This window comes from Zeus faber (genome assembly GCF_960531495.2).
Source record: "Zeus faber genome assembly, chromosome: 7".
NCBI lineage: Eukaryota > Metazoa > Chordata > Actinopteri > Zeiformes > Zeidae > Zeus > Zeus faber.
In genome coordinates, this window is record NC_137203.1 from 6,477,710 (window position 1) to 6,505,641 (window position 27,932).

At 48.3% G+C, this 27,932-nt stretch overlaps 4 protein-coding genes across 5 annotated transcripts; 2 read left to right on the top strand and 2 right to left on the bottom strand.

The window, feature by feature from the left end:
* Nucleotides 1–257: 257 nt before the first annotated feature.
* mrps30 (mitochondrial ribosomal protein S30) lies at nt 258–2,491 on the top strand. Its single transcript, XM_080003391.1, has 5 exons — nt 258–983; nt 1,146–1,291; nt 1,390–1,495; nt 1,601–1,777; nt 1,959–2,491. Exons 1-5 carry the CDS (start codon nt 284–286, stop codon nt 2,216–2,218), a joined length of 1,389 nt encoding a protein of 462 aa, XP_079859517.1. The 5' UTR covers nt 258–283; the 3' UTR covers nt 2,219–2,491.
* A 1,515-nt stretch (nt 2,492–4,006) lies between these two features.
* On the bottom strand, nt 4,007–8,633 carry emb (embigin; the record flags this gene model as incomplete). The annotated part of the gene is made up of 5 exons (XM_080003775.1): nt 4,007–4,324; nt 4,940–5,076; nt 5,239–5,321; nt 5,632–5,812; nt 8,561–8,633. 5 exons carry the CDS (start codon nt 8,631–8,633, stop codon nt 4,007–4,009), a joined length of 792 nt encoding a protein of 263 aa, XP_079859901.1.
* Nucleotides 8,634–9,855: 1,222 nt separating this feature from the next.
* On the top strand, nt 9,856–11,932 carry cplx4b (complexin 4b; the record flags this gene model as incomplete). Its single annotated transcript, XM_080003984.1, has 3 exons — nt 9,856–9,920; nt 10,583–10,670; nt 11,705–11,932. The coding sequence occupies 3 exons, from the start codon at nt 9,856–9,858 to the stop codon at nt 11,930–11,932; spliced, it is 381 nt and encodes a 126-aa protein (XP_079860110.1).
* Nucleotides 11,933–12,570: 638 nt separating this feature from the next.
* On the bottom strand, nt 12,571–26,863 carry malt1 (MALT paracaspase 1). Of its 2 annotated transcripts, XM_080004652.1 has the most exons (17): nt 26,407–26,863; nt 25,261–25,427; nt 24,600–24,721; nt 21,714–21,861; nt 20,332–20,510; nt 19,674–19,770; nt 19,477–19,524; nt 19,023–19,046; nt 18,890–18,934; nt 17,906–18,109; nt 17,236–17,413; nt 16,635–16,706; nt 16,362–16,489; nt 15,619–15,768; nt 15,356–15,513; nt 14,988–15,113; nt 12,571–14,362 (listed from the first exon to the last, which is right to left on the bottom strand). In XM_080004652.1, exons 1-17 carry the CDS (start codon nt 26,553–26,555, stop codon nt 13,856–13,858), a joined length of 2,502 nt encoding a protein of 833 aa, XP_079860778.1. In that variant the 5' UTR covers nt 26,556–26,863; the 3' UTR covers nt 12,571–13,855. The 2 variants fall into 2 exon arrangements, with proteins under 2 accessions (XP_079860778.1, XP_079860779.1); XM_080004653.1 differs by lacking the exon at nt 19,477–19,524.
* Nucleotides 26,864–27,932: the final 1,069 nt, after the last annotated feature.

Sequence of the window (27,932 nt, forward strand, 5' to 3'; positions counted from 1 at the left end):
ATATAATATGTTACTATCCATTTTTTTTAATCTTTCGCTAGGGGGGGGGGCGCTGTTGTGAGGAATCTAATATTTATATTAATATAAATGTATATTTTAAAAGAATAATCATATGATATAATATAATAAATAATATGTATATATTATAACATACGCCGTGAATGTACAGTATGTACAGCGATAGGCGCTTGAACCGCATGTGTTCGTAAGCTCCGCTTGGCGGCGCCGTCGGGGAGGAACCAGCAGAGCGACGCCGGGAAGAAGACGCGTCACGTCACTCAACATGGCGGCCCGCGCACCGCTGCCCTTGCGGCGCCTCCTCCACAGAAGCGCGTCTCTGCTCCGCAGCGGGAGGGCCGTTCACACCGGGGCGGCGGCGGCGGCGGTGGCGGTGGTCCGAGAGCCGCGGTACCCTCCGGTGGTCCCTTCCCTCACCGCCAAAAGCAAATCCGCGCGCCGCCGCCAGGTCGAGGAGTATCACGGGAGAGTCCGCGCCGCCGACGCGGAGGAGAAGCTGCGGCTGTTGACCAAGATCCAGCGGCGGAAGTACGTGCTGCACCCGCAGACCTCCGCTCGCAACGCGGACCGGTGGTACCAGAGCTTCACCAAGACGGCCTACGTCCCGGGGCTGCCCGGCAAGTTCACGCAACCCTGCGTGGCCCGGTCCGTCCCGGCGGGGGAGCAGGGGGAGTCGCCGCTCGCAGCAGCAGCAGCAGCAGCAGCCCGGGATGCAGCGCCCGCCGCCGGGGAGCAGCGGGCTGCGGAGGCGGCGGCGGCGGCGGCGGAGGAGGAGGAGGCCCTGGCCGAGGTCCGCTCCTTGGCGGTCCAGGCGACTCTGCAGGAGCACTGGTTCATGAGGAAGCGCAAAGCCTTCCTGTACAGGGAGCAGGAGCACCTGATGGCCCCCTTCCTGAGGAACCTGGTGGCGGGCGTCACCCAGGGTGTGGTCAGACACAACCCACTGCTGCTGCGCTCCAGCCTCGGTAGGACGGCACGTTAGCCACAGCTGTCACGGTCGTTACGTAATTGCGTAATCTGTGAGTTATTAGAATACAATCAGGAAGCTTTGGCATTGTGCAGTAAACCTGGGAAAAAAAAAACGAAGGGATTTGTCCATTTTGTTGATTGCTGACCACTCTCCCCAGATGTCAGCCCCCAGGTGTGTTTTTACTGGGCGAGAGGCTCCAGGACCATCCCACGTGGGCACCGCAGTGGTCGGAAGGAGCCGATCAGGTTCCAGATTGATGACAAGCCCCACAGTCAAATTAGGATCCCTCAGCAACTGCCACAGGTAAAAAAACAACAACAACGCACCGTGCTTGAGATAAGCGAGAGTCAGCGATGAGTGTCTCACCTCCGCCCCATTTCCACCGCCCCGTCTCCTCACAGTTCGCCCCCATGGAGTCGTCGTACGCAGCCGAAATTCCCGAGGTGAAAGAATCCCCGGACATGATGCCCCTGTTTAAAAGGCAGTATGAAAACAACGTATTCACAGGTAACACGGCGCCCCGCCCCGGTCTCCATGTCAGAAATGCGCCCCGTCGGCGAGGAGGCTTGAACCCCAAAATCGGTTTCTTTCTCTCCCTCTGTCGCGTCTCAGGCGCCAAGCTGCCCGACCCGGCCTGCTACGGCCACACCCAGTTCCACCTGGTCCCGGACTTCTCCCGCCGGGACCGGATGGCCAAGCGGCAGGCGGAGGATCACGTGGAGGTCTTCCTCCGGGCCAACGCCGTCGGCAGCCTCTTCTGCTGGACAGCGGCGCAGGCCATGTACCAAGGTAGCGCTGGAGCGCCCGGCGCCTTCCGTTTTTAGTGTTGTCCTCAAATGCAAATGTCGTCCCGGTTCCCCTGCTTAGGCGTTTGAAAGCGCGGCCTCAATGTCTTGTTGCCGACGGCAGAGCTTGGGTTCCGCACCGAAATGTTTTTGTTGTTGTTTTTTTTCCCCCCGCTGCCTCCCAGGCTTCTGGAGCGGCGAGGACGTGACGAGGCCGTTTGCGTCGCAGGCGGTGATCACAGACGGACAGTTCTTCTCCTTCTTCTGCTACCAGCTCAACACCCTGGCGCTGTCGGCCGACGCCGACGCCGACAACCCCAGGAAGAACGTCCTGTGGGGCACGGAGAGCCTGCGCCTGTACGAGGGGGTCCGCGACGGGGAGGTGGTGGGCCTGGACGACGGCGTCCTCAGGCTCCTGTTCCGGTTCCTCATGAACCGGCCCTAGATGTCGGGAGCGTCCGGGCTCTTCTCTCCTGTTCCATCGCTGCTTCCTTCCCTCCCTCCCTCCCTCTTTTAAACACAAATGTGTTTGTTTATTTCAAAGAGGGAAGTGATCAGCAAAGACATTTAACGTGGAGTCGCTGTTCTCCGGTCATGACACGACAGTTGGTTGTCTGAGGGTAAAACTGAAAGGACACTGCACTGTATGCAGTGTTTATCCTTGAAATGATCATGCAGATTGTATTTAAGCTGATATAAAGCAACGCTTTTCAAATGATCGTTTTGTATCTCGCTGATTAATTGGCTGACTATGACAACGGAAATATAAATATATATCATGTTTATTCAGGGTTTAGATGTAGGTGATAGAGATGTGTAGGATTTTACACTCAGCAAATATTTACACCCTCTCTCCACTAGAGGGCGCACAGTCAATATAATGTTGCTGTAGTTTTGGTCTCAAAAGTAGAAAAAAGAGAGAGACAGTGGTTTGTGCATTTTTAATTGACATATACCTCAACAAAGTGAACATTTCAAATGGAAGGGTCAAAGCTGGAGGGAAGAAAATGAAAGACAAGGCTGTATGGCTGCCTACACAGGCATACTCATAAAATACTGAAGATTCAGGTGACGCTTGATAACTTGAAATGTATTATTTAAAGCACAAGTTGCATAATATGGCAGGATCATTTCTGGATGCAGAATGTGAGTAGAGCATGGACAGTGAGTTGGTTCCTTTCGGACAGTTAACGGCACTGCACATAAGTCATGACGTAACACATATTTGAATGTGTAAAAAAAAAAAGACTGAACCCAACAGAAAGAATGTGATTTGGCAATGAAACAGGAAGATTTCCTGGTACAGAAATTACAAAAAAAAGTGGAGTGTATTTCAAGAACTTTAGTTGTATGATGGATGCTACTGTTAAAAAAAAAAAAAAAAAAAAAAGCAGTAGCTGTTATTAGGCATTTCTGGAAGAAAAGGAGGCAATGCATAGGACATTTAATTTGCTCAAGAGCCCGACAACCCATCAGCTGCATTCTGTTGCTCGGGCAGTTTTTCACACACGAAGAAACATGTTGTGATGGTGGTAGACGGGTACAAATTCAATATTCTAGATATATATTGCTGTTTCTGAATAATTTAAATGGCAGACAGTTCACAATGTTCCCCAGACAGTGTGTTCTAGTTACCCTGCTGCCTCTCGGTCAGACCTTCCGCTGTCTCACCGCAGACCTGCCCTCCATTCCCCCGCTTCCCCCGTTCTCCTCTTGAGTCCTGGACAGAGAGATGGAGGCACAGTCTCATGGCACGGGTTCCCAAATTTCTTCTCTTTATTTATTTTTTAAATTTTTTTGTAAGGCCTCGGTGGCAGACCAAGCTCCTACCAAGGGTCCATTTCCACCCATATACACAACGAAAAGCAAAAAAAAAAGATTCACGCTTGATCTGCCTATATGAAAACTACGGCTTCATGCAAAATTTGCCTATTTTACTTCAACCTTTCATTCAAAAAGTGCAAACATCCCAACAAAAACTGAAAAACTGATCCGTCAAGTTTTGTATATATACAGTTAGTGTCAATACAAAATGCTCTAGACTCTTTTGGGGCGACCTGATCTAAGACACCTGAAGACGGATTATGAAGCCAGTATCTGCGTTCATAAGACAGAGAAAAATAAATGGAGACCCATACTCACAATGTATTTGTTTGGTCACTACTTGGTGGATTGCCTGAGAACAAGGTAGACCCAAGTTACACAACACAAAAATTAAATATATAAAGTTACGTTATGCCTCTATCTGCTGAGCCGTCTGTTTTTCTCCACCTGTGTCCGAGCCTGTCCGGGACCTCCGCCTCTCGTAGAGCAGTATGGCGGCCACCAACACCACCACCTCGGCCACGATGGCCAGGAAGGGCTTGAGCGGCTCCATGAAGGTGATGACCCGCAGCTCCACGGGGCCCAGGCTGGTGCTGATGTTGTACACGGCGCCGCAAAAGTAGGAGCCCGAGTCGGCCTCCGTCAGGTTCCGCACCGTCAGCTTGGTCTCCCCCCCGGCGTTCCGGATTCGGTACCGCCGGGGCTCCTGGTCGGCGTCGATGGGCACCTGGAGGGGACGGACGGACGGAGAGAGAGGGGTGGAAAAGCCTTTCTCGTCAGGTGAGCTGATGATTAAACGTGCATCTTGATACGGGAGAGATTCATATCAGAAAAACGTTTTTACATTGTACCCCATGAATACAAACACGTTTTGGTCAATCTCCAAGCTCCGTAAATGACTGTGGAACTCCCAGAATTCCTCACTAGGGCTTTTCTCCCCTCACACGTTACGCTTTCGGCGGCCTGTTTGAAAGCTGTCATCGTTGGAGTCGGAGGGTTGAGACCGGGGGAGGCCGTCGGTTTCTCTGTGAAATGTGGGTCTGCGAAGCCCTTCCAGACTGTATTGTGATTATGGGACGTATACGTCAATAAACTTGACCAGAGTTGTACCCAGATTGGAACGCCGTTATTTTAACGTCGTCATTTATTATTTCACTCCTCACGCAGTTTTGTTCCGTTTCTGCCCTTTTGAAAAAGAAAGGGGGTTGAAAAAAAAAGGGTAGAAACGGTTTAAAGAGCCCTCCACAGTTCGCCCTCCTCCCATTCGTCCACGCGCCCTCCCCGCACAAAATGGGGGGGGAAACCGCGGAGCCAGGGGCGCCCCCCCCCCCTCCCCACGCACCTTCTCCGTCCCGTTGGCCCTGTACCAGTTCCACGCGCCGGGCTTGGCCTCGGACTCCCCCGCCTTACATTCCAGGACCACCGAGTCTCCCACGTAGCTCACGATGGGCTTGTCCCTCAGCCCGCTCAGCTCCGGGACTGAAAGCGGAGGAGACGGGTTGTAGCAGCAGCAGCAGCAACAACGGTATACACATTATGCCGTGGAGAGCTATTGTTTAGGATTTACATATTTTGCCCCTTTTTCCCGGTGGGAAAGGCGTAAATAGGACATTGGTGCAGGGAGGGAGGGGGGAACGGTACCTGCCAGGATGAAGTCTGCCTGCGCCTGATCCCCGAACACACAGGAGTAATTTCCGAGGCCTTCCTCGCCGACGATGCCGAACCTGCGGAAAACAACGAAAGAGACTCCACGCTCAACACAGACGTCTATGCTTTACATAGCAACAAAAAAAACAAAACAGTCTATTTGACTATTAAAAAGATTAAAGTGCTAGGAATCAAACGAGTAGGTTTATAAGAAGTGTCACCGTATAGAAGTGTTGGAAACAACGTTCATTTTACAACTCAAAGTCAAAATCCTGTCGTGGATCGTTCTGGGCGTACCCGAGACAGAGACGCACGGTATATCGGCAGTGAGTGTTGCGGGGCACAGGTCCAGTTGTTCCCGACGGAACAACGAACACGCACACTCACACTCTCCTGAGATGGTACTGCTCGTTGTCCGGCTGCAGCGGGGCGTGGCTGTTTTCGATCTCGTACCCGTCTTTCCTCCAGTGGCCGCTCAGGTTGGCCGGTTTGTTGTCGGCGCCCCAGGTGCACTGCAGCTCCAAACTGACGGGTTTCAACACCGCAACCTTCTCAACGTGGCTCTGACCTGCGTCGGGAACCGTGGAGGGATTTCAAACACAGACACGAGCTGCAGTCAGACGGATGATGAAGATGATGATGATGATGATGGGGATGATGATGATGGGGATGATGATGATGATGGGGATGATCCCAGGTAAACAATAATCTGTTTGTGTGTGGTGGAAAACTGACAATTAAACTCACCATCATAATATAAATTAAAAAAAAAAATAATAATAATATATATATATATATATATATATATATATATATATATATATGTATATGTACAGTGGGGCAAAAAAGTATTTAGTCAGCCACCAATTGTGCAAGTTCTCCCACTTAAAAAGATGAGAGAGGCCTGTAATTTTCATCATAGGTACACTTCGACTATGAGAGACAGAATGGGGGGAAAGAATCCAGGAAATCACATTGTAGGATTTTTAATGAATTAATTGGTAAATTCCTCGGTAAAATAAGTATTTGGTCACCTACAAACAAGCAAGATTTCTGGCTTTCACAGACCTGTAACTTTTTCTTTAAGAGGCTGCTCTGTCCTCCACTCGTTGCCCGTATTAATGCACCTGTTTGAACTCGTTATCAGTATAAAAGACATCTGTCCACAACCTCAAACAGTCACACTCCAAACTCCACTATGGCCAAGACCAAAGAGCTGTCAAAGGACACCAGAAACAAAATTGTAGACCTGCACCAGGCTGGGGAGACTGAATCTGCAATAGGTCAGCAGCTTGTTGTGAAGAAATCAACGGTGGGAGCAATTATTAGAAAATGGAAGACATACAAGACCACTGATAATCTCCCTCCATCTGGGGCTCCACGCAAGATCTCACCCCCTGGGGTCAAAATGATCACAAAAAGGCTGAGCAAACATCCCAGAACCACACGGGGGGGACCTAGTGAATGACCTGCAGAGAGCTGGGACCAAAGTAACAAAGGCTACCATCAGTAACACACTACGCCGCCAGGGACTCAAATCCTGCAGTGCCAGACGTGTCCCCCTGCTTAAGCCAGTACATGTCCAGGCCCGTCTGAAGTTTGCTGGAGAGCATTTGGATGATCCAGAAGAAGATTGGGAGAATGTCATATGGTCAGATGAAACCAAAATATAACTTTTTGGTAAAAACTCAACTTGTCGGGTTTGGAGGAGAAAGAAAGCTGAGTTGCATCCAAACAACACCATACCTACTGTGAAGCATGGGGGTGGAAACATCATGCTTTGGGGCTGTTTTTCTGCAAAGGGACCAGGACGACTGATCCGTGTAAAGGAAAGAATGATTGGGGCCATGTATCGTGAGATTTTGAGTGAAAACCTCCTTCCATCAGCAAGGGCATTGAAGATGAAACGTGGCTGGGTCTTTCAGCATGACAATGATCCCAAACACCGCCCAGGCAACGAAGGAGTGGCTTCGTAAGAAGCATTTCAAGGTCCTGGAGTGGCCTAGCCGGTCTCCAGATTTCAACCCCATAGAAAATCTTTGGAGGGAGTTGAAAGTCCGTGTTGCCCAGCGACAGCCCCAAAACATCACTGCTCTAGAGGAGATATGCATGGAGGAATGGGCCAAAATACCAGCAACAGTGTGACCTCTGTCATTGCAAACAAAGGGTATATAACAAAGTATTGAGATGAACTTTTGTTATTGACCAAATACTTATTTTCCACCATAATTTGCAAATAAATTCTTTAAAAATCAGACAATGTGATTTTCTGGATTTTTTTTCTCATTTTGTCTCTCATAGTTGAGGTTTACCTATGATGAATATATAATAAATAAATACCAAATATAAATAAATAACAGGCCTCTCTCATCTTTTTAAGTGGGAGAACTTGCACAATTGGTGGCTGACTAAATACTTTTCTTCCCCACTGTATATATATATAAATAATTATATAATCTCACCTTTGAAGATCACTCTTTTTACATCTGGTTGTAGGGGCTGGATAGAAACTGACGGAGGTGGTGTGGAGCCAGGTTCCTCTGCTTTGCAGAAAACAAAAAGAGGAACGCTAGTTAGATATACAGTAAACATTGTTACACGAATGTTGTTGTTACACTTTTCTCTGTCGCAATGTAGCTTGAATGTTATTCTCCCTTGTAAGTCGCTTTGGATAAAAGCGTCTGCTAAATGACTAAATGTAAATGTAAATGTAAACAGTAGGGACCCCAGTACAGACGCGTGTGGGACGCCTTTAGGGATCTTTTTTTGGGGTTGATTTAATGCTGTTTGCGAAAATGCTTTTTCACAGGAACAAGTTGAAATAAGTTACGAACATTTTAACTAAACGGTACAAGCAACGTTGTCAAACACGTAGACAAAATACATCATGTGAGGGGCGCGGCGACACCAGAAGGCATCGCTCCAAAGTGTCTTCCCCTGCAACACGTCTCATGCTCAGCACTATCAATGCATTATCATCCTGAGTGCTGTATCATCTTGACAGATACATCAGGATGCCTAAAACGTTCATCATAAAAATATACGACACTACGAATGGTTGTGTAGCAGCGAACGGCAACGCTCACTCACTGCATCCCCCCAAAAGCATAACATCACCTGATACTGTTTCCACACACATACACACACACACACACACACACACTACTCCGATTACCCAGCACAGTACATTCATACACTGATGCAGCACGGAAACTGTGACCTTCACTCCAGACAAGGTCAAACATCCCTCTAGAACCACAGAGAGAGAGAAATAGAGTGAGAGAGAGAGAGAGAGAGAACCCAAACAGCCATTTACTTGCATGGACGTCTCTGCGGGAGGTGTAAAGCAGGAGCATCTGACAGGAGAGCAGTGTCCAGGAAACTGACATGATGTCTTTTTGTCTCAGTCCGTCAGACTGCCCGCCCGCCTGCCTGCCTGCCTGCCTGCCTGCCTGCCTGCCTGCCTGCCTGCCTGCCTGCCTGCCTGTCTGTCTGCCCTTACTCCTCCTCAGAGTTAGTGTGAAGGTGGCTCTCTACCCTCCCTGCCCCTCTCTCTCTGGGTTGGGAGGCAGCTCTGTCATTGGTCTGCTGTTGCATTGTGGGCTACGTGCCGCACATCCCTCCTGCTCTGCACCTCCAACGCAGCAGCAGCAGCAGCTGCAGCGGTGACGTAGTCCAGCTCTCTGCTTTCCGGTCGCACCTTACGCAGCTGCAACTATTCATTATTCAGAGAGACCTGCACGCAGTTCGTGTGCGGCTGCAGTGTTGTTTTCTCGGGAGATGAGACTCAGGCGCCGTATTATCATCGCGCGCGTTGAAACCACCCGGCGCTCTGAGCGCGGCAAGGTGCACTCATGCAAACCGTTATGTCAGAGGTCATCTGAGCCGAGGGTCATGTTGAAAGCGGCTAATAATATAAAGAGTAAGGACTTAAAAACATGATGCATATCATATATCGCGTCAAAGCACAATCTAGGAAATCTAACTGATGAGTCATCTTAAGTGACTCGATCTCGTGAGAATTAAGTTTGGTCCGCCGTGATTCACCCTGCACGCCGCGGATACAATGATGGCTGTCTGGGACATTCCACCGGCGCGCTCAAAACCCTCCCTTATGTAAGGGGATTAATGCCAAATTCTCACATGCCAGAATTGTAAAGAGGTGCGTGTGGCGTCGTCGCCTCGCAGTGAGGGCTGTGCTCACCGGCCCGCGGCAAATTACCCGGGCCACGTGGGACCCTCCGCTCCGGCAGCATTAGTCAAATTGTGCCGAGTAGCGCCGGCTTACGGCAGATTAAGACGCGCGGCTCAAACTGCTTTGGTTTAGGGATGAAAATCTTCATCGCAGAGCGCCGACGCGCCACGCCACACCTCCCCTCCCGCCTGACGCCGCCGCGACTCCTCCCGACCTCCGGGGCCAATGACAAAGCAGCAGCATCAACTGGTGCGGGGCGAGAGGAGGGATGATTAAAAAAAAATAATAATAAATAAATAATAACAAAAAAAAAGTTCCGCAAATCCCGCGGTGCTGTAGGACGGAGACCGGGTGGAGGTTGGGACAGTTTTCCCCCGGGAGCAGAGGGAAGAGGAACGACCAGCGCCGCCGAGACCATGGCAACCGAGGGCATGTCGCAAGAGGATGCCGAGGAGTACCAGAAGCAGCTGGTGGAGGAGAAGTGAGTCCTGACGACCGGATGGGGGTCACATCCACCCAGCACCGTGTGGGTGGAGCGTCAGTTTGAGGGAGAAAAACTTATTTATGTCATCATGTATCATAATACATGATGAGGAGCTGTACATCATATGATGCGTAGTTTTGTAGTATTTATGACCAAATATGCTATTACATATTTACGGTGATATTATTTGAAAAGCAGTTTTTGTTTGATAACAATTTGAACGTGAAATATTTATCACAACACTAAAATGAGGGTTGTGATAAATGTGCCGACTTCCACCTGAGACGTGCGACGGTACTCCCCGGCGGCGACACGTTTTTTTTTCTTTTCTTTGTGTCGTGGCCGAGGAGGAAGCGCTCCCGTTGATAATCTAGTTAGATAACCTCGCATACACATTAATGTGGGACGATCGTGAGGCATTGAACCCTAACCGTAATCCAAAGGAATTTGGAAACAGCGGAGTCGGATGACAGGGACCTCTGACAAATGCTCGAAATCCCAATGTCAGTGATTTGCATTGTTGAAAATGATGAGAGGTTCCCCGCGCTCTTACGACAGACTGTGACCAGATCAAAACATTTCCCGAGTGGTTTGACATTTTGACGGATGATTTCTTGCCGTGTTGACGACGGTGTTTCTTTGCGGTCGCCCGCATCCAGGATGGAGAGGGACGGAGAGTTCCTGGTGAAAAAGGCTGAACGGGCGACGCTGCGATCGTGTTTGAGGGATAAATACAGATTACCCAAGGTGAGGTCACCTCTCTCCCAGCGGTCGATCAGAAAGTCAACCACAACCTGTTAGTCCTTTCATCAAAATGCCCCCCCCCCCCAAAAAAAGAGACGAGAAAAAAAAAAAACCAAAAAAACAACAACCCATCGACAAACTGTTTTTCTGTCTTTACGTGATTTCCCCGGGAGCACAAATGCAGCAGCGGGAGTGAAGTGATGCAACCCAGTCTGACCCCCCCACTGTGTGTGTGTGTGGTGGTTTTGTGTCCGCCTGTCTGTCTGTCTGAGCCCACGCTGTGTGTGCGCGTGTGTGTGTGTGTGTGTGTGTCTGCCCTGAGATTTGCATGGTCACCCGCCAGCTAAAGAGTAAAGCCACTGAATTACAGCGTCCTGAAAAAGACTTAGTGTCCCTGCGTGTTCTCGTGGCCTTCTGCTGGCTTCTTTTTGGGCTGCGTCTTTTGTTTGTTCCCCCCCCCCCCTCATTTTTCCTTTTTTTTTTTTTTTTTTTTTATTGTGACGGGTGTCCAGACAAACGGATTGAGAAATATATATGAAAAAGAAAGAAATATATATCTCACTTTAGTCGAAAGTAGCTGGTGTGATAATGCACTTTAAATTCTAACTCTAATTGACTAATATGCATACAGAGTATGTAAAAGGCATGAGCTTGAAATACCATCCCCACCCTGCAAACATTATCTAGAGTTACTATTTGGGTCAAGGTGGAATATTTCAGTGACATTTCATGATCCTATCGTTATATATTAGGTCGATTATATAGATTATGAAAAAAAAAAAAAAAAAAAGGTGTAAAAAGTAGTGCAGTGGCCGTCCTGCATAACTGCAGCACTCAGTCTGAAACGTCGACAACTACAGATAAAACAACTTGTCATGCAAATAGCATTGCAGTTGACAATATTGACAACAAATCGATCAATTTCATTTTGTGTCTTTACGTCAGTATGTCCTCGGTTTAGTGTGCAAATTGCAAATTATAGTTTTCGGGAAAAAAAAAAAAATCACAATGAACGTTCCTTCCCCCGCCCCCCACAGAGCGAGCGGGACGAGAGCATGATCGAGATGGCGGGCGACGACGTTGATGTCCCCGAGGAGCTGCTCAAGATGGTGGACGAGGACACGACGGAGGAGGAGCAGAAGGACTCCCTCCTGGGACAGATGCAGAACCTGCAGAACATGGACATGGACCAGATCAAGGAGAAGGCGTCAGCCACCATGACCGAGCTCAAGTCCAAGGCCGGGGAGAAGTGCTCCGTCATGTGAGGGGAACGACGGCCCGCGGCCGCCGAGCGGAAAGCTTTGTCCTGTTCGAGTCAAAAAGGGATTTCTAGATGATTCATAGACAATAGTCACTTTATACGAGTCGCAACAGCCAATTTTAGGGCGTGGTCCATGGATTTTCTATTTCGGGACTTAACAACTCCAAATAGATCAAGGCACCCTGCTTCCACCTCGTGCACATTTCAAAGTATTTCAGTCGATAGGATACAAAGCAGAGGTGTTGTCAGTACGTCTAAACATGCAAAATGTCCCCTTCAGTTCATAATATATTTTTAGAGCCAAAGCCGGTCTTTCTCAGAAAGCTTAATAATAATAATAATAGTAATAATAATAATAATAATAATAATAGTTGGAGAGTCAGGACAAGTGAAGTTATGGGATTTTGTTCAATTTCAGTGCATTCAAGTGTCTGTGTATTGAGTGCAGATAATGGTCAGAGGTTGCAGTGAGTGTTCCTGGGCCTTGGAAAAGGGGCCGAATACAACTGGATATTGTACCTGTGCCTGTTATTTTTTGTGATGACTTCACTCAACCTTTCTTACCCCGATATTAAACTCTTTCATCGTAATACGCAAACGTCTCATTGTGATGAAGAAATGGTTATTTATTGAAATGCACGGTTGACTACAGCTGTAGCAGAAGTACAAAAATACATTAAAAGAGCAAAAAAACATTACCTTCAATTTGACTCATAATATAAAAGACAATAATATTTACCAAAACATTTTCATCACGTTTTTTATAAGGCTATGTATGAGGGGTGTCACGATTCTCCCCAAATCCGGGATTTGATTTGACTTTTGATTTGAAGGTCACGATTCAATTGGATTTGAACATATATTTTTCAGCACTGAGGGCTATGCCGCTGTTAGACAATCGAGTCTTGATTTGTAAAGAATAAAAAAACCACTTGTTTCTCAATAAGTAACTTTTATTTTAATATTAAAAATTCTAATACAAAAAATATGAAAATATTTATAAAAACATGTCTCAACAGTTAAGAGCTTTAGCAAAACTAGACTTTAGAATAAACAATAAGTTACTTCCTACACTACTTTTAAGTTACTCTCAAAATAAGCTCAGAAAGACAGATGCAATTTTTGTCAGAGTGGAACGCTGGTAGTAAAAGGCAAATTACTACCTGCAGCTCCGCTGCTCCGTTTGAGATCTTTCCTCCAAACAAAGAAAATAAAAACTCTACATGAATTAAATGCGGCTCCGCATGGTTCGCGAGCCGGTTGCGTCAGTGATGGTTGGGTTTATTTCCCGCTTTCATCGCCACATCTGTGGAATTACTGGACATTCAGGTCAGAGGCTCAGCACTCTCCCCTGTACACACAGTGAAACGCAGGAGGAGAGGGAGGGGCCGCCGACGCCGACTTGGCACCGTTACCGGGAATATTTCTCTCTAATGTGTGTTCGCTGTGCAACAAACTGGATGAACTTATATTGAACTTTATTGTTATTTTATTTGTATTATTCAAATTCTATTCAAATGTATTTCCTTCAGCCCTAGTGCCTGGTGGGCGGGTGCAGTGTGCGTTGAGGGATGCGGCGCAGCGGATCCCTCCGGAGCCGACCGCAGCTCTCCAAACTCCAAGTGGGTTCGGGGTCGGGAGCCGCAGTCGACTCCGCAGAGGGCCCCCCTCCCCCCAGCGCACGCCGCATTTGTTTCCCCGTGGATCTTGACCGCCCAAATATGGCGACCATGTCGGACAATATTACTCACAAAAATACTGGGAGAATCATAAACCCGATCGTAATTTTGAAGTTCAATATCGATTGAGTTAATTTTGATTGATTTTCGATTTCGATTCGGAATCGCGACACCCCTACTATGTATATACACCAGTGATATTCCACATAAGGACGCATCGCCAACCCTGTCCTGGCAAACCTCCAACGTCAGGGTTGCTGAAGCTGCAGACTGTTAATAAACACTGCCTGCAGTTCATCAATGTCGTCAGAGGTTTCTATGGGGATGCTCGGCCTGGCTGGAGAACCAGGAGGCCCGGCGGCAGAATCACAGCGGGGGTTCTGGTCCCAAGGTTCCACGTTGTCGTAATAGGAGTCCACCTGGCCCCCGGCGGCCCCCCGCGGGGGCTCGTAGGCGTCCCAGTAGGGGCTGAGGCAGTGGGGGGACAGGCGGCCGTGGCTCCGGTCCTGGTGCCCCTGGTAGAGGTGGAGGTGGCGCTTGGCCCCGGGGCTATGGGACGGGCTGTGGGTGGGGCTGTGGGACGGGCTGTGGGGCATGGAGCAGGTCTGGAGGCAGCTGTTCCTCCTCATGGCCCGGTGCAGGTCCAGCCGGGCGATCAGCGGCTTGCCGATGTTGACGCTCTTGGCCCAGTGGACGGGATCATCGCCCAGACCGGAGAAGGTGCCTTGAAGACACACGGTGAAGACCAGCTCCTCCTGCATTACGGAGAGCACAGGGACATTTAACTTCTATATTACGTCCGCCATTCTTTGTAAATTCATGTATTATTTTATGTTTATTAGTGTTTTTCCATTTAATCCACGGCCAACTGATTCAAATTCCTTGCAAGTGCACATGTATTTTGTAAATAACATTGATTCTAATGCACATTTAAAGCAACTTATATCGCTAGAAAAATTAAAGTCCCTAATCGATTGATTACATCCACTGATCTCAAATGAAATGGGATTGTCCAATTATTGTTTGGTACCAACGGCTGTTAGAAGAAGACGCGCCACCACAGGATGGCGGCAGAGAGCAGCGGTCAAGCAAAGTGAAACCAAAACACAGTCCCTCCAGGAGTGGAAATTAATTATAAATATATAGACTCATCCTCTGCGATGGGGAGTTATACATTTTCTTTAATTGCATTACTCTGTAAAAATCAATGGTAGATAACTGCCACAGCTAAAGATTAAAAAATAAATAAATAAAGCAATGCATTTTTGCTACTAGTAGAATTTTTGTGCAAAATAACACAGAAAAAATCTTCATATAATAATAAATAAAAACCGGTGAGTTGGTCTGGAGGAACTGCTTAGGTTAGTAATCAGATTTTACCTGGAGCTTCTGCAGAGAGCTGAGTCTGGTGTAGAGACAGTGCTGTGGCAGACTGTGGGACACCAGGTAGATCCCAGTCTCCTCGGGAGTCTCTCGGTTCATCTCTTTAGGATCAACATCCAGCTCCTGGACCAAAGCAAAGGACACAGCTGTGATCTCTGCTTACGACACGCTCATGAGCAAGGCAGTGAACTAACTGTCAGTGCGCTGCAGTGGTGTTAAAACTCAAGTAGTGCACGTGTGGACACCTGGAAATCGGCATTGCTTACGAAAAAGGCAAAATGTTAAAATGAATAATCGTCAAAAGTAATAAATGTACAAACATAAGTGGACACTGAAAACATAAAAAAATTAATTAAACAGAAAACCTGGGAGAAGTTGGTGACGTGCGCCTGGCAGAAGGACATGTCGCTCGGCTTTTTAACGATGTGCGTGTAAATAACGAGCACGTTGGAGAACTCGGCAGCGAATCCCATCTTGATCTGAGCTCCGCAGTCAAAATCCAGACACATGCTCTCTGGAAGCTCTGCGGGGAGGAACAAGAAATAATCTCATTTGAAGATCAGTGAAAAAAAAAAAACCCTAAAAATCTTTCGGACCTTTAATTTTTTAATCACTGCGGAGGCCTCACCATGAGCCTTGGCCCACTGCCGGTTTTGTGCCAGGGCCAGGTCAGCGCTGTCGCCGGGCAGAATGGAGTCGGTGAGGGCCCTCCTCTCCGATAGGCTACTGCGGATCTCCAACGCCTGCTTCCCTCTGGTGGCATCAAACTGCCCCATGTCTGTGCATCCCATAATTCAAAAATGCGAAACAATTCTACTATACAGTCAAAAACAAAACCGCATCATTTATTTGCATTATTAGGGGTTATTACACAGCTCTCTGAAATACTCCATTCTGATTGGTCAATAGCGGCAGACAACGGTCAGCTATTTCTGAATAATGACCGCTGAACTGTCAAAAACGACCGTTGCCGCGGGAACCAGCTTCTCACGTTTCCCCTGCCTACAACGCTCTCGCTGGTGGCGCCACCCTGTGACGTAATGAAGAAACTACGATGGAAGACCCCCAGAGATGAAAGCCGATGACGTCAGTATCAAAGTCCGCAATGTTCGGCGTCTCAATGCAAACGTCCAATTCAACATCAGAAACAGCTGATAGGTTCATCTGTTTCAACTGGATATACTCGTTATAAAACTATTTCAAATCAATATTCAATGACAATCCATTTATTTATAGCGGCGCGATAAGCAGATAACGTGCGCCAGAAATCCCGCTCGGAGTGACGCAAGAGGCCTCGGCCGCAGACCAACCCCTAAAAAAATGATTTGGCTTGATGATGTTTAGTATCTATACGTTTATTTGATGTTTTACCCTCGGCCACCCTGTCCAGCACCACCGTTATCTTCTCGTCGTCGAGGAGACGCTTCTTCAGAAACTTGATGAACACGCCGTTGGTGAACCCGCTGGAGTTGAGCTCGAAGGCCTCGGCGTCTTGGCACCTTCACAAGATCCGGGGGGGGGGGGGGGCGCACGGGGGGCGCAGAATTCAAATTTGGAATCGGGGGGGGGGGGGGAATTTGAATATAAATAAAAGGAACCGAGAATTTGAGAAACTCTGAGCGACGGTCGGGCGCCCGGACTCACGTGGCGTAACCAAAGACGATGTTGGCGGTGACTCTCAGCACGATGTTTGGAGTGGTGTCGTCGTGGATGTTCCTGACATTTAAGAGGAGGGCAAAGCAAAACCGTGTCAAAGACGTTCATTGAAACATTAAGAACAGTTAAAAAGTGAAACGTTTCCGTTCAGTCGCTGCATGAGAGGGTCGCCCCCGTCTTTGGGGGTTCTCCTGCTTTTGCCGTCTGAGGAACCGTGCCCACCTTGTCTGACAAGCAAATGTTAAGGAATTCTCCATTTTTTGGGGGGGAATTTGCTTTGTGTCACTATTACACATGTTCATCAGGTTTTTTAGGGTTTTTTTTCTACTGTATTACTGCAATAACTCGAGCTTTTGACCCTGCCGGAAGGTGTATGTTCCTAATTTCACGGGAGCTAGGCTAGTTGATCCCCCCCTGCAGCCATGCATCGTGCTGACACAGTTAGCATGCGGCCCGTCGCTGCGTCTGCGCTGGACACGGGCGTGAAACTGCACTTCTCGTCCGGCTCCGGGCAAGAGGGACGAGAAGCTCATTTCCCACCGGGAACCAGGTCAACGCTCTCAAGCCAGAAATCACGTGTCATCTGGACCTTTTTCTGCACATGTCCAGCAGGAAGACGTTGAGGCCCGTCTGCTTCTCCTGCATAAGCTTGAGGACGCTCTGCACGCACAGGCAGTTTGCCGAGTGGTACGGGTTGGGGGCGTCGACCGGAACCATGAAGCTGTTGCCGTAGTTTTCGTAGCCGTGGCCGGCGTAGTACAGCAGACCTGGCGGCGGAGGAGAGGGCAAATTGGGTATTCATTTTTTGAGGAGTTGGGAAACGGAAGGAGCTTGGGAAAAGTCTCAGAGTGAGAGCGTCAGCTTTTTGGAAACGGGACCAAGACACTCCCCCTTTTCAAGAGAAATATAACGACTTTCTGGTTGTCAGGTGGGAGAAAACCTAGGGCTGGGCATTGTTAAAAAAAATGTTGAAGGCCATACAGATGACTTGATACTGGTTCATTTTTCCAATACCAATGACCTTTTCTTGTACGTCTCGAGAGTGTTTTGGAAAATGAAAATGTTTCTGACTAGATAAAAAAATTAAAATAAATACAAGACACATTCACTCCTCTTCACCGCTACAAAACCTTTTGTTTGACTTTTCACAGATTGACGCTGACTTGTTGAACACTGAAATTTTCCACCGAAAATTTTTCCTGAAATGTCCCGAGGGCCCGGATGAAACGGGCTCGGGGTGGATGGCCCCCACCACGCACCGTAGACTCCCTTGTGCAGCAGCAGCAGGAACTCGTCTACGGCGTTCCTCATCTCCGACTCCGTCAGGTCCAGCAGCGACACCACCTTGAAGTTGAGCTGCCGCAGCAGGTTGGTCAGGTCGTAGACGTCCACCATGGGGGCTTTGAGCGGCGGGTGGTTGAGGTACGACAGGTTCCCGATCAGCAGGGCCACCTTGTCCGTCGCTGGGACGCGGGGAGGAAGGCGGAGGATGGGAAGGGGGGAAACGGCAGAGAAGAGACAACCGACGGGGCCGCGGGCGCTGAGCGACGCCCCGGGAGGAGGTAACGCGCCTCAGGCGCGTAGATCTATGCGTCTCGCGAACGGATTTGGCGGGTTTTAAAAATAGCAACGGTCGCAGAGGGTGTGGTCGATGTTTGCAAATAAATATACAACACAACTTGCGAGAACAAGCGAGGAGCAGCGTGTAAAGTTGTCTTTGCCGGCCTTTTTGGACCGACAAAAACACAATCTATCATGAAGAGCGATTATATGAGTATAACCTCAGATACAATTTAAAAATGTACATCCCTGTCTACCTTATACCTAGAACTGCTTGTTTACAACTTCCGATTACACACATACGGTATATTTACATCTACAGATCGCTATTAATATTTGCACATCGCCACGTGCTTCTGCAAAACAAGGCCTGAACGTGAAAGGTTTCGGTTTCCGCCGCCTCCGTACACCCGCGCCCTTTATGAGGGAAGTAAAAATAAATAAATAAATAAATAGAATCTCTTAGAAACCCGACGAGAACGGGGAGAGCAGTTTCACATCGTCGCTGTGGTTCGTTCTCACGCTGCACGACGAGGCGCCGCTCGCTGCGCGGAGAGGAAGCTGAAATAACCGCTAAGAACGCCACGCAGGCACAGGGTTTAACCCTTTTAACCCTTGCCCGTGATTTGACTGCACTCAGAATAAAATTTGAAATACATATATATATATTTTTTTTAACTTACCGTAGAGTTCTTCCGCGCCCTCGTTCGTGTCGATTTCACCGGCACCTGAGATGAGAACGGCGATCAACCAACGCAAGATGCCGCCCGCGGGATTTTTAATCCGTTTAACAAACAGGAGATAAATCTCGCTTACCTGCTCCGATGCCGTAAAAGTCATCTAGAAAGACCAAGACAACGACATATCAGCCTACCTAGTGAGAGGTTTTTTTGTGTGTGTCACGTCTCAACTAAACGACTGGACGGGTGAAAACACCGGGGGTCCCCCGCGCAGGTCACCTCGTCCTCAAAGCGACTATCATTCCACATTCAGTAGGTTAACGGACAGAACCAGGGGAGAATTAGAGAAACCGGACTAGTAACACGCAAACACCCAAAGATTTCGGAGCTGGTTAGTCGTGATTTGATCTTCCGGCTGAATCCCACAAGCAGCTCCGCGGCTAAATTAGTGTGCGTTACGTTGAGCGAGGTTAAAAACACTCCCGTTAACCTTTGCATGCCGGCGGATTTGAGACGCGCTCTTTCATCCGAGCCCCCTGAGAATTTGTGCCAGGCATCAGGCCTTTTCTTTTTTTTTTTTTGAACTCTACCTTCAGAGCACTCCATAGCCTCTGAAAACTCGACCGATATCCTTGGTCCTTTCAGTTGAGAACAGAGTCGGTTAACCACACAAACATGATTTCTCAATTAAAAAAATAAAAAAATAAAAAAATAAATATTAATAACAAATCTGTGCAACTTTTACCGGAGCCGGCATTCATCACAACAGAGTGGCATCATGACGCACCTATCCCCACGTCCACCTCGTTGGTCCAGGTCCTCTCGCTGCTGCTGCTGATCTCACAGCGATATTTCCCGCATTGGTCCTGCATGACGTGGGAGATCTGTGGAGGGAGGAGAAGAGCTCAGGCCGACGGCGGCGGCAAGCGCTTACGCCGGGGCTGGTTAGGTGCGTTTGCGGTGGCGTGGAAGGGCCCGCGTCTTCCTGCTTTTCTGTCTTATTGCGGGGGATAATTAGTTCTTTGACGCTGAAGACTAGAGGGTTTGGAAAAACGACTAATTTCTTCCCAGCGACTCGCGAGGCCAATTTGTCAGGCTACTTGCTGCGATGCGGTCATAAGTCACGTCAATGCCCAATGGTGTCTGAGTGGTTTGAAAGGATGGAACTATATTTCCATCAACTCGGCCTGGTGGTCTTATCATTAAGGGTTTTTCGTACTGTTGTTCTGTAAACATCCTGGAGAAGTCATGGATTTGTCTAAATTGGATTCCAGGAGTCTTTTGCACCGTTTGACTGCATTACTTTATTCCACTTAGTGTCGTGATTTTACTGTAAGTTAGAGTAATCACTGTTTTTAAAGGTGATATACAGTATTTGCCTCATCTATATATAATAATAGAATTTTATTATCGAAATGATAATTTTCCACTCCCCCCCCCCTTACCGTGAGTCTCCTCTGGGAGGCGTTGGGGAGCGGGACGCCGTTGCGGTGCCACTGGTAGCGAGGGATGGGCCGGCCCACGGCGCCGCACTCCAGCTGCAGGGTGTCCCCCACCAGCAGCCGCTGAGCCTGGGGCTGGAGCACCAACCTCAGCCTCCCCTCCAGAGAAAGGAAGCTCTGTCCTGGAGCAGAGAGGGGATTCGGTTTCACAGTATCTGATCTGGAACTCACCGGCGCGGCAGAGGGTTACACGGAAGTACGCCGTCCTCTCTCTCTGGGGGTTTACCAGCCTTGTTTCGGGAGCGGCACTGACCGGGGCGTTCCCTTAATAAAAATAAAAATGTACTGTGGCGGTGACAGCCGCGGCACTTTGATCTCAGGTGGGGAGGTTCTCCAGACCCAGATTTAACAATCGGTGAGATTTCTGATATCATGGAATCCTTTTTCTGCGACACGAGTGAAAAGGATGACCAGGGAATATTTGCAATGGAGCAAAAACCTCATCGTCGTGGGGCTTGTAAAGCTTATTTTCATCGTATTTAAAATATTTAATCGTCTTCTTCTAGGCTTCTTCCAGAATTTCTTAACTTTAAGTCAAGTCAAGTCATTTTATTTATAGAGCGCATTTCATACCAGGGCAACACAATGCGCTTTACAAAGAAATACTTAAAGGAAAGACAAAAAAGAAAGAGAGAACATAGTTGTCAGCCGGTCATTACAAAAGAAGGCCCCTGAAACAACAGCAACAACAAAGACAACAAAAACAGCAATAAAAGCGACTCCAGCCACAGTAGCAGCAACAGCAACAGAAAACAACAACAGCGGCAACAACAGCCACAGAAACAACAACAACGGCAGCAGCAACATCGACACCACCAGCAGCAGCAACAACAGCAGCAACGCACACGCAAGGACGTCACCGGAACCGGAAGTGGAAGCTCTCACCGGAACCGGAAAGGTCACTCGGGTTAGAGATGGTTAAGTCGAGGTATAAGGTTACGTTAAGTTGGGGTATAAGGGAAGCGAGAGTTAAGTTTAGGTATAAGGTTAGCAGCGGCAACGACAACACCAGCAGCAGCAGCAGCAACGACAACACCAGCAGCGGCAGCAGCAACGACAACACCAGTAGTGTCAATTTTAAGGAAAATGAAGGAATAGACGGCGAGGGGGAAAGAGATCCTCATTGGGTGGACATGTCAGTACAAGTAGTGTGTAGGTGCAGTCTGAAGAGATGAGTCTTCAGTCTGTCATTTTATACAATGGGTCTGAACAGGAGTAGCATCCACACTCTCCCTTGCTCATCACACAATTGCCAACGGTTAAAGAGAAAATAAAAAAAAAAAAGAAAGAAAAACAAGAAGGACAAGGAGGAGACGGCGTCCCACCATAAGATTTTCCGACGTCCAGGACGTCCACCTGAGCCCACTGGCTGAACTCGAAGGCCTCTCCACTGTTGACCCTGCAGATGTAGAAGCCGGCGTCCTTCAGACAGACGGGACTAATCACCAGGTCCGGCAAGGAGCCGTTTGGCACCTTGGGGGTTCACACAAAACAATAAACCGCTGAACACAACAACGGAGTGCTTTTGCTTGTTTTGATAGTCAGACTCAAGTCGGCACAGCTGCGTCACCTTCAAGGCATTTTTATAAGAAACACTAAACATCATCTTCGACGCACTCAATCATATCCCCTCCTCATTGCTTCTTATAATACATACTCTAATCATGGATTGATATGGATATGGGTTGCTGAACGAACGCCGTTATCATTCTCTTTGGTGGCCAAGCCAACAAGCCATCGCTGTTGTCTCTTTGGAGAATACCTCGATCCGCACTGTGCCACTGTGGGGCCCGCAAGGTGTTACACGTTTCCATATTCAAAGCGAATTTGGTAATCTCGTCAATTTGAGTGTAAATAACGTTCTCACTAATTATATTCAAGTTATTGGGACCACTTTTATATTTGCAAAAGTCATAAAATCCCTTAAAAAAAAAAAAAAAAAGAATCACTAACATACCCTCTACGATGATCACCCAAGGTCATATCAAACATGTCAGATATTAACACACACACAAGCCCACTAGAAGGCTCTAATGGGAATATGCAGATACAAGAGATAATATTAACACCAACAAGTGCTGTAATCAAGAATATATATCGAACTATCAACATAATGTAAATATACAGGAGGGTACAGTAAGCTCAATTGAAGTAATCCAACCCCCTGATGAGTAGTATCTCACAGGTTCAGACGCTTGCATGATTATTCTATTCTGCTTCTAATAGCTGCAAAGGGCACCAGGACTAGTGTGTGTGTGTGTGTGTGTGTGTGTGTGTGTGTTTCGAGTAGTGGTGGTGATGGTGGTGGTTTATTGTGTCCTGTTAATGAAGACGTAATCACTTCATTATTATTATGAACCCATCTATTAATCAATAATGGAAGCCGCGGAGGTGCAGAAGCGGAGGTGATTTCAAGTCCTGACCTGTGTGTGTGTGTGTGTGTGTGTGTGTGTGTGTGTGTGTGTGTGTCTGTGTGTGTGTGTGACTGCAGCGCGTGAGTCACTGGGCGGGGAATTCCCAGGACTCACGGCGCTACAAAGACCTGGTGTTATCCAAGCCGCTCGTCGAGGGCCATTATCTAGCGTACTTTTTGCTCGGGTTCACGTCGGAGGATTTTCCAAATTAGATAACTGATTTGCAAACAAAATAAACTCGAATGCCATCGGATGGTTAGGAATACAGTAGGCATGGCTACAAAACCAACCTCACCTCATGGTACACACAAAGATACCGCTAATCACACATAGTGCCGGGCGATGCATCCGAATAAAATCAATATCGTGATATGGGGGTGCATACCGTCCGGGACTTTGCTTGTGGTAATCTTCTTGTCTTCACAGCTGTATTACAGTAAAGTATCTTCAGTAAAATATCTTCAAATTATTAATAACCTTGAGGTATTCGATCAGGAGATATTGTGATATTTGATTTTGTTTATATCTCCCAGCCCGAACCACTAGGGATGCAACGGTACAGTGGGCTCACGGTTCATGTATGTATCCATAGTAATGGTACGTTATCTTCACATTTAAGAAAAAATAATCAACATCTATCTATCTATCTATCTATATTTTCTTTAAGTTAAAAGGTGTAAAAAATGTTTTTATTGTATTCTGCATAAATAACTAGTGTAACGCTGTGTGTATGACTGTGGGGGGGTTCAACTTCTTTGGTGGGTTTTAAAATGTGACAAAAAAAAAGAAAACAACGGCTCATCAGCGAGACTCGGTTCCCTTTGTTCCAGGGCTTGATCATTCGTGAACGACCCAACACGAGTGTGAGTGGAAGCGAGAGAGAGAGAGAGAGAGAGAGAGAGAGAGAAAGAACGAGAGAGGGAGAGAGAGAGAGAGAGAGCGAGAACGAGAGCGAGAACGAGAGCGAGAACGAGAGAGAGCGAGAGAGAGCGAGAGAGCGAGAGAGAGTGTCTGAAGAGAAGTTCGTAATAAAAGGGGACACGGCCATCCCAGGGGGTTGTTTTCAGACTGGACACCTCAGCCCCGGGGTCGTTGTAATACATGTTTGTTTTCTGTATTTATAACGGGTCTTGATCAACAAGCGAATCCGACCGCAGCTCTTGGTCTCTGGTACAACGTAGACTCACATAAAACATATTTAAACTGATTGCACTCTTTACAAACCCCTTCCTATGTAGTTTTATCTCACGTTTCTGTTGAAAAGGCTCACATGGCCGTGCGCAGTTGAAAATAAATAAAAAAATAAAAAAATAAATAGACCTCTGGCGCAAACGTAGAGAAATGCTGCGGGGATCCTGAGGCCAGTGGAGCTGCAACAGCGGATTCAATAGGAATCGTGCGCCGGGCCGCGCCCGTACGGTGCAGTGTTATTATTTATTGTAAAACCGCGGTTCACGTGTGCGTATTGAACCGGTGGGGACGTACCGAGCCGCTCGATAGCATACCGTCTACCGTTGCATCCCTAGTAAACACACACTAAATAAGGCACCAGTAATAACTTTTTAAATAAGACTACGCAGTGAAAACAATATGTGAACTAAAGGAACTAATCATTATGAATACACCTCTTACTGGGTATACTAACAGTGTTCATGTTCGCTGGTGGTTCTTTTTCATAAAGCTCTTCTTATTGTGTTTGTATATACGCATGCTTTCCTGAAACTGTGTGTGTGTGTGTGTGTGTGTGTGTGTGTGTGTGTGTGTGTGTGTGTGTGTGTGTGTGTGTGTGTCTTTTACCTCTTCGCTACGCTTGAACCACTGGTACTGCACCGGGGACTTGCCCACAGCGTAGCAGCTGAGACGCAGGTTGTGACCAGAAACAACAGACACCGACTGGGGCTGAATGAGAATCTGAAGGCCTGGAGGAGGACAAGGCTGTCGTCACTCCTCGTTGCCGTTTCAAAAGGTCAAACAGCCAAACGGTTTGTGGTCCGGCGGACGACCTCCTCAGACGGTCATCCGAAAACATGAATTATAGTATTTGCAAACACCGCCGTGAAGAGGGTACCTGCGCTGTTCCCCGGTGTTAGAATTTGAAAAGCGGCAGTTGACAGTCAACAAAGCGTCCAGTTGTCAAACCCCGGCCCCCCCCGGAGCCAACGCCCCCCACACCCCAGAGCGGTTTGATTCCCACCTGGATCAAATCCTCAAACACGATATCTGCTCATTCACGACACACGGCCGCGTTCTCTGGACCCGAGCCTTGCGTCCTCATTCGCCCCTCGAAATGTGGGCCATCGCGAAACACATTCTGCCGCCACACACTCATCTCGAGCAGCTCTGGACTCCCATAAAATCATAACACACCAAGCGACCCGTCCCTCCCAAAGCCCCTGACATCACATCCTATCATATGTATACACAGTATGGAATGGATGGGAGGAGGTCCGGGTCTGACCTGGTTGTTTCAGGCACTGCACGGCCTCCGAGTTCCCCATGGCTTGCAGGTAGTCGTGGAGGTGGCCCATGGTGCAGCCCCGCTCTCCCATGATGCCGAGCAGCATGCGGCTGGGGCTCCCCTCCAGCTTCAGCACCCTCAGAGAGCACAGCTCCATCTCGTCTGAACTGGAAGACGCCAGAGAGAGAGAGAGAGAGAGAGAGAGAGAGGGCTCATTTGATGCCATTAAGCCACAGGTAAAACCGTAACATTGCGGTTGCCTCAAAAACGGTGATCATCTGTGTTGTGGTGGATCACACTACAAGTCCCAGAATTGCATTTGAATCTGCAACGTATTATTATTTTTTTTTATTTTTCTTCGACATCCGGGTTTGCCCTCATCATTTTTTTTGGGGGGGGGGGGGGGGGGGGGGGGGGGTCCACTTTCACTTTCACTTTGCACTTACTACATTATCACCAGATCGATTATTTGAGCGATCAATTTCCATAACTGTTCAATTCCACAATTGATGCGTTTCCATCCCGGTGTCGTGCAAGTTTTAAGCCAGTGTCAGACGTGACGACAAACATAACAAAAAAATAAAGCAAGACAGGTGTGTCCACACACACCCCCCCCCCCCCCCCCCCCCGATGGGAACGTGGATGCCACTTGCGACCCTGGTTCTCCTGATTCAGCCGCGGCTGCTTTTCACTCCCTTGGGTGCGCCCGATCTGTGCATTCGTACCGGGAAAGTCGGACCCCGCCACCGACAATAAAAGCAGCGTGGGCGAGCACATGCATAACGCACAAATAAAACGAAATTATTATTAATAATAATAATAATAATAATAATAATAATAATAATAATAATAATAATGTCTGTTTCTTAAAAACATACCAGGCGAAACCCGAAATATGGAATAATTGTCTTTTACGGATGACCACTTTAAATGTGCTCACTTCTGCGTCTCGTAGTTGTGGGGAACTAAGAATAGAACCGAAGTTGAGTAAAACCGCAAAGCTGCCGGACGCACTCCGTGCGGGTAACACGGCGCTTTGCGAAGCTACTCGCCGACGGATTCATCCCCGCTTCCCACGTCCGTTTGCGGCGGCGGTGGCCGGGGTGGCGGTGTCGAACAGCGGGGGCAGGTTCACAGCCGCCCTACCTGACTTTGAAGCGCCTGTCGCCGGAGACCATCTCCCCCAGTCTGCGCCAGCCCCGGCTGCTGGTCCTGTCCAGCAGCTCGCAGAGCCTCTTCAGGGCGGGCTCCTTCAGCGCGCCGATGTTGGCGGACCGCTCCAGGGACTCGGACATGTCGCGCCTTCGACGCCTCGCGGACGCGCTCTCCTCCGCCTGCGGGGGCCGGTTCGGCGCACACCGCTACGCGCGGCCGGCGACGCGGGACCCGCGGACGACTCGTCCGCGGCGGAATCGCACTCGGAACGAGTCGGGAGTCGGTCCGTCTTCGGCTCGACGCGCTGGAGGAAAAAAAAAACAGGGCAATAGCGCCATATTTGAAGGCGACCGACTTACACTTTCCACGCAGACGCGTCGTTTTGATTGGAGTGAAATTGTTGTCGCGTTTCACACTCTGAAGGATTTTTCCGGGATCCACACTTTCCGTTATTTCGCCGCTTCTCGCCCCTACAACAATGCACGGTGAGCGAGGTAGCACTGCGGGGGGCCCCGCAGTGCTACCTCGCTCACCGTGCATTGTTGTACCAACGGAATGAAAGCGTCGAAGAGTTATTATTTATTTATTTATTTATTTATTTATTTTTCCTTTTTACCGAATAAGTCGCGAGGAACCGAATCCTAAAAACGCGTCGAAGCGTTCGTCGCTTTGGTCGCGTCGAGGCTCCGCCACCACTTCCTGGAACGGGACGCCCACGGCGCCGCCGCCTGGGCGCGGAGGCCACGGTCCAACAGAAAGCAGCAAGACGGCCACTTATTTATTATATTCGTATATTTAGCAAATCGTTAAATTAGGCGATAAAAACGAAAGACTGTAGTTTTTTTTTATTTTTTATTTTTATCTATTTAAATGTTTCTATTGCCGCGTGAAAAGTGCCGCTCAAATACCATTGCGCAAGCTCTACTCCAGCTTTGCGTTCGGTGGCCACACAAGTGAAACCACGGAGTGAATGAATGGCGTTGGTGTCAATTAAAAAGAAAAAAATGAAATAATAATAATAAAGTGAAAGGTACGTTCCGATGACATGTGCGCCCCGCAGGTCCGGACCCCTCCCTCCCTCCTCCCCTGCGGGCGGGTCGCGCTGCGCTGGGTCTGCAGCGGCTCAGGCTCTTTTGGGCTCGTTTCTCTCCTCCCTCCCCGCGTCCAGCATCGCCCCCCAGGTTCCAGGGAGGTGACGTTCCGCCGAGGCACACGGCGGCTTGTTGGCCCGAGTCTGTCGTGGCTCTAACGTGGTTTTTCCGATCGGCGTAATTTGGGAAAGAAACTTTCCACTTTTGAGGATTTCACTCCGGTGAGTACACCTGAAGACCTGAATGTAGGATGTCCACGTACAGGTTCTAAACATCTTCGCAGCAATTTTGTGTGTGTGTGTAAATATGCAAACATACATATATATATATAAACATACATACATACACACACACACACACACACACTCACATATATTTGTGTGTGTGTATATATATATATATATATATATATATATATATATATAT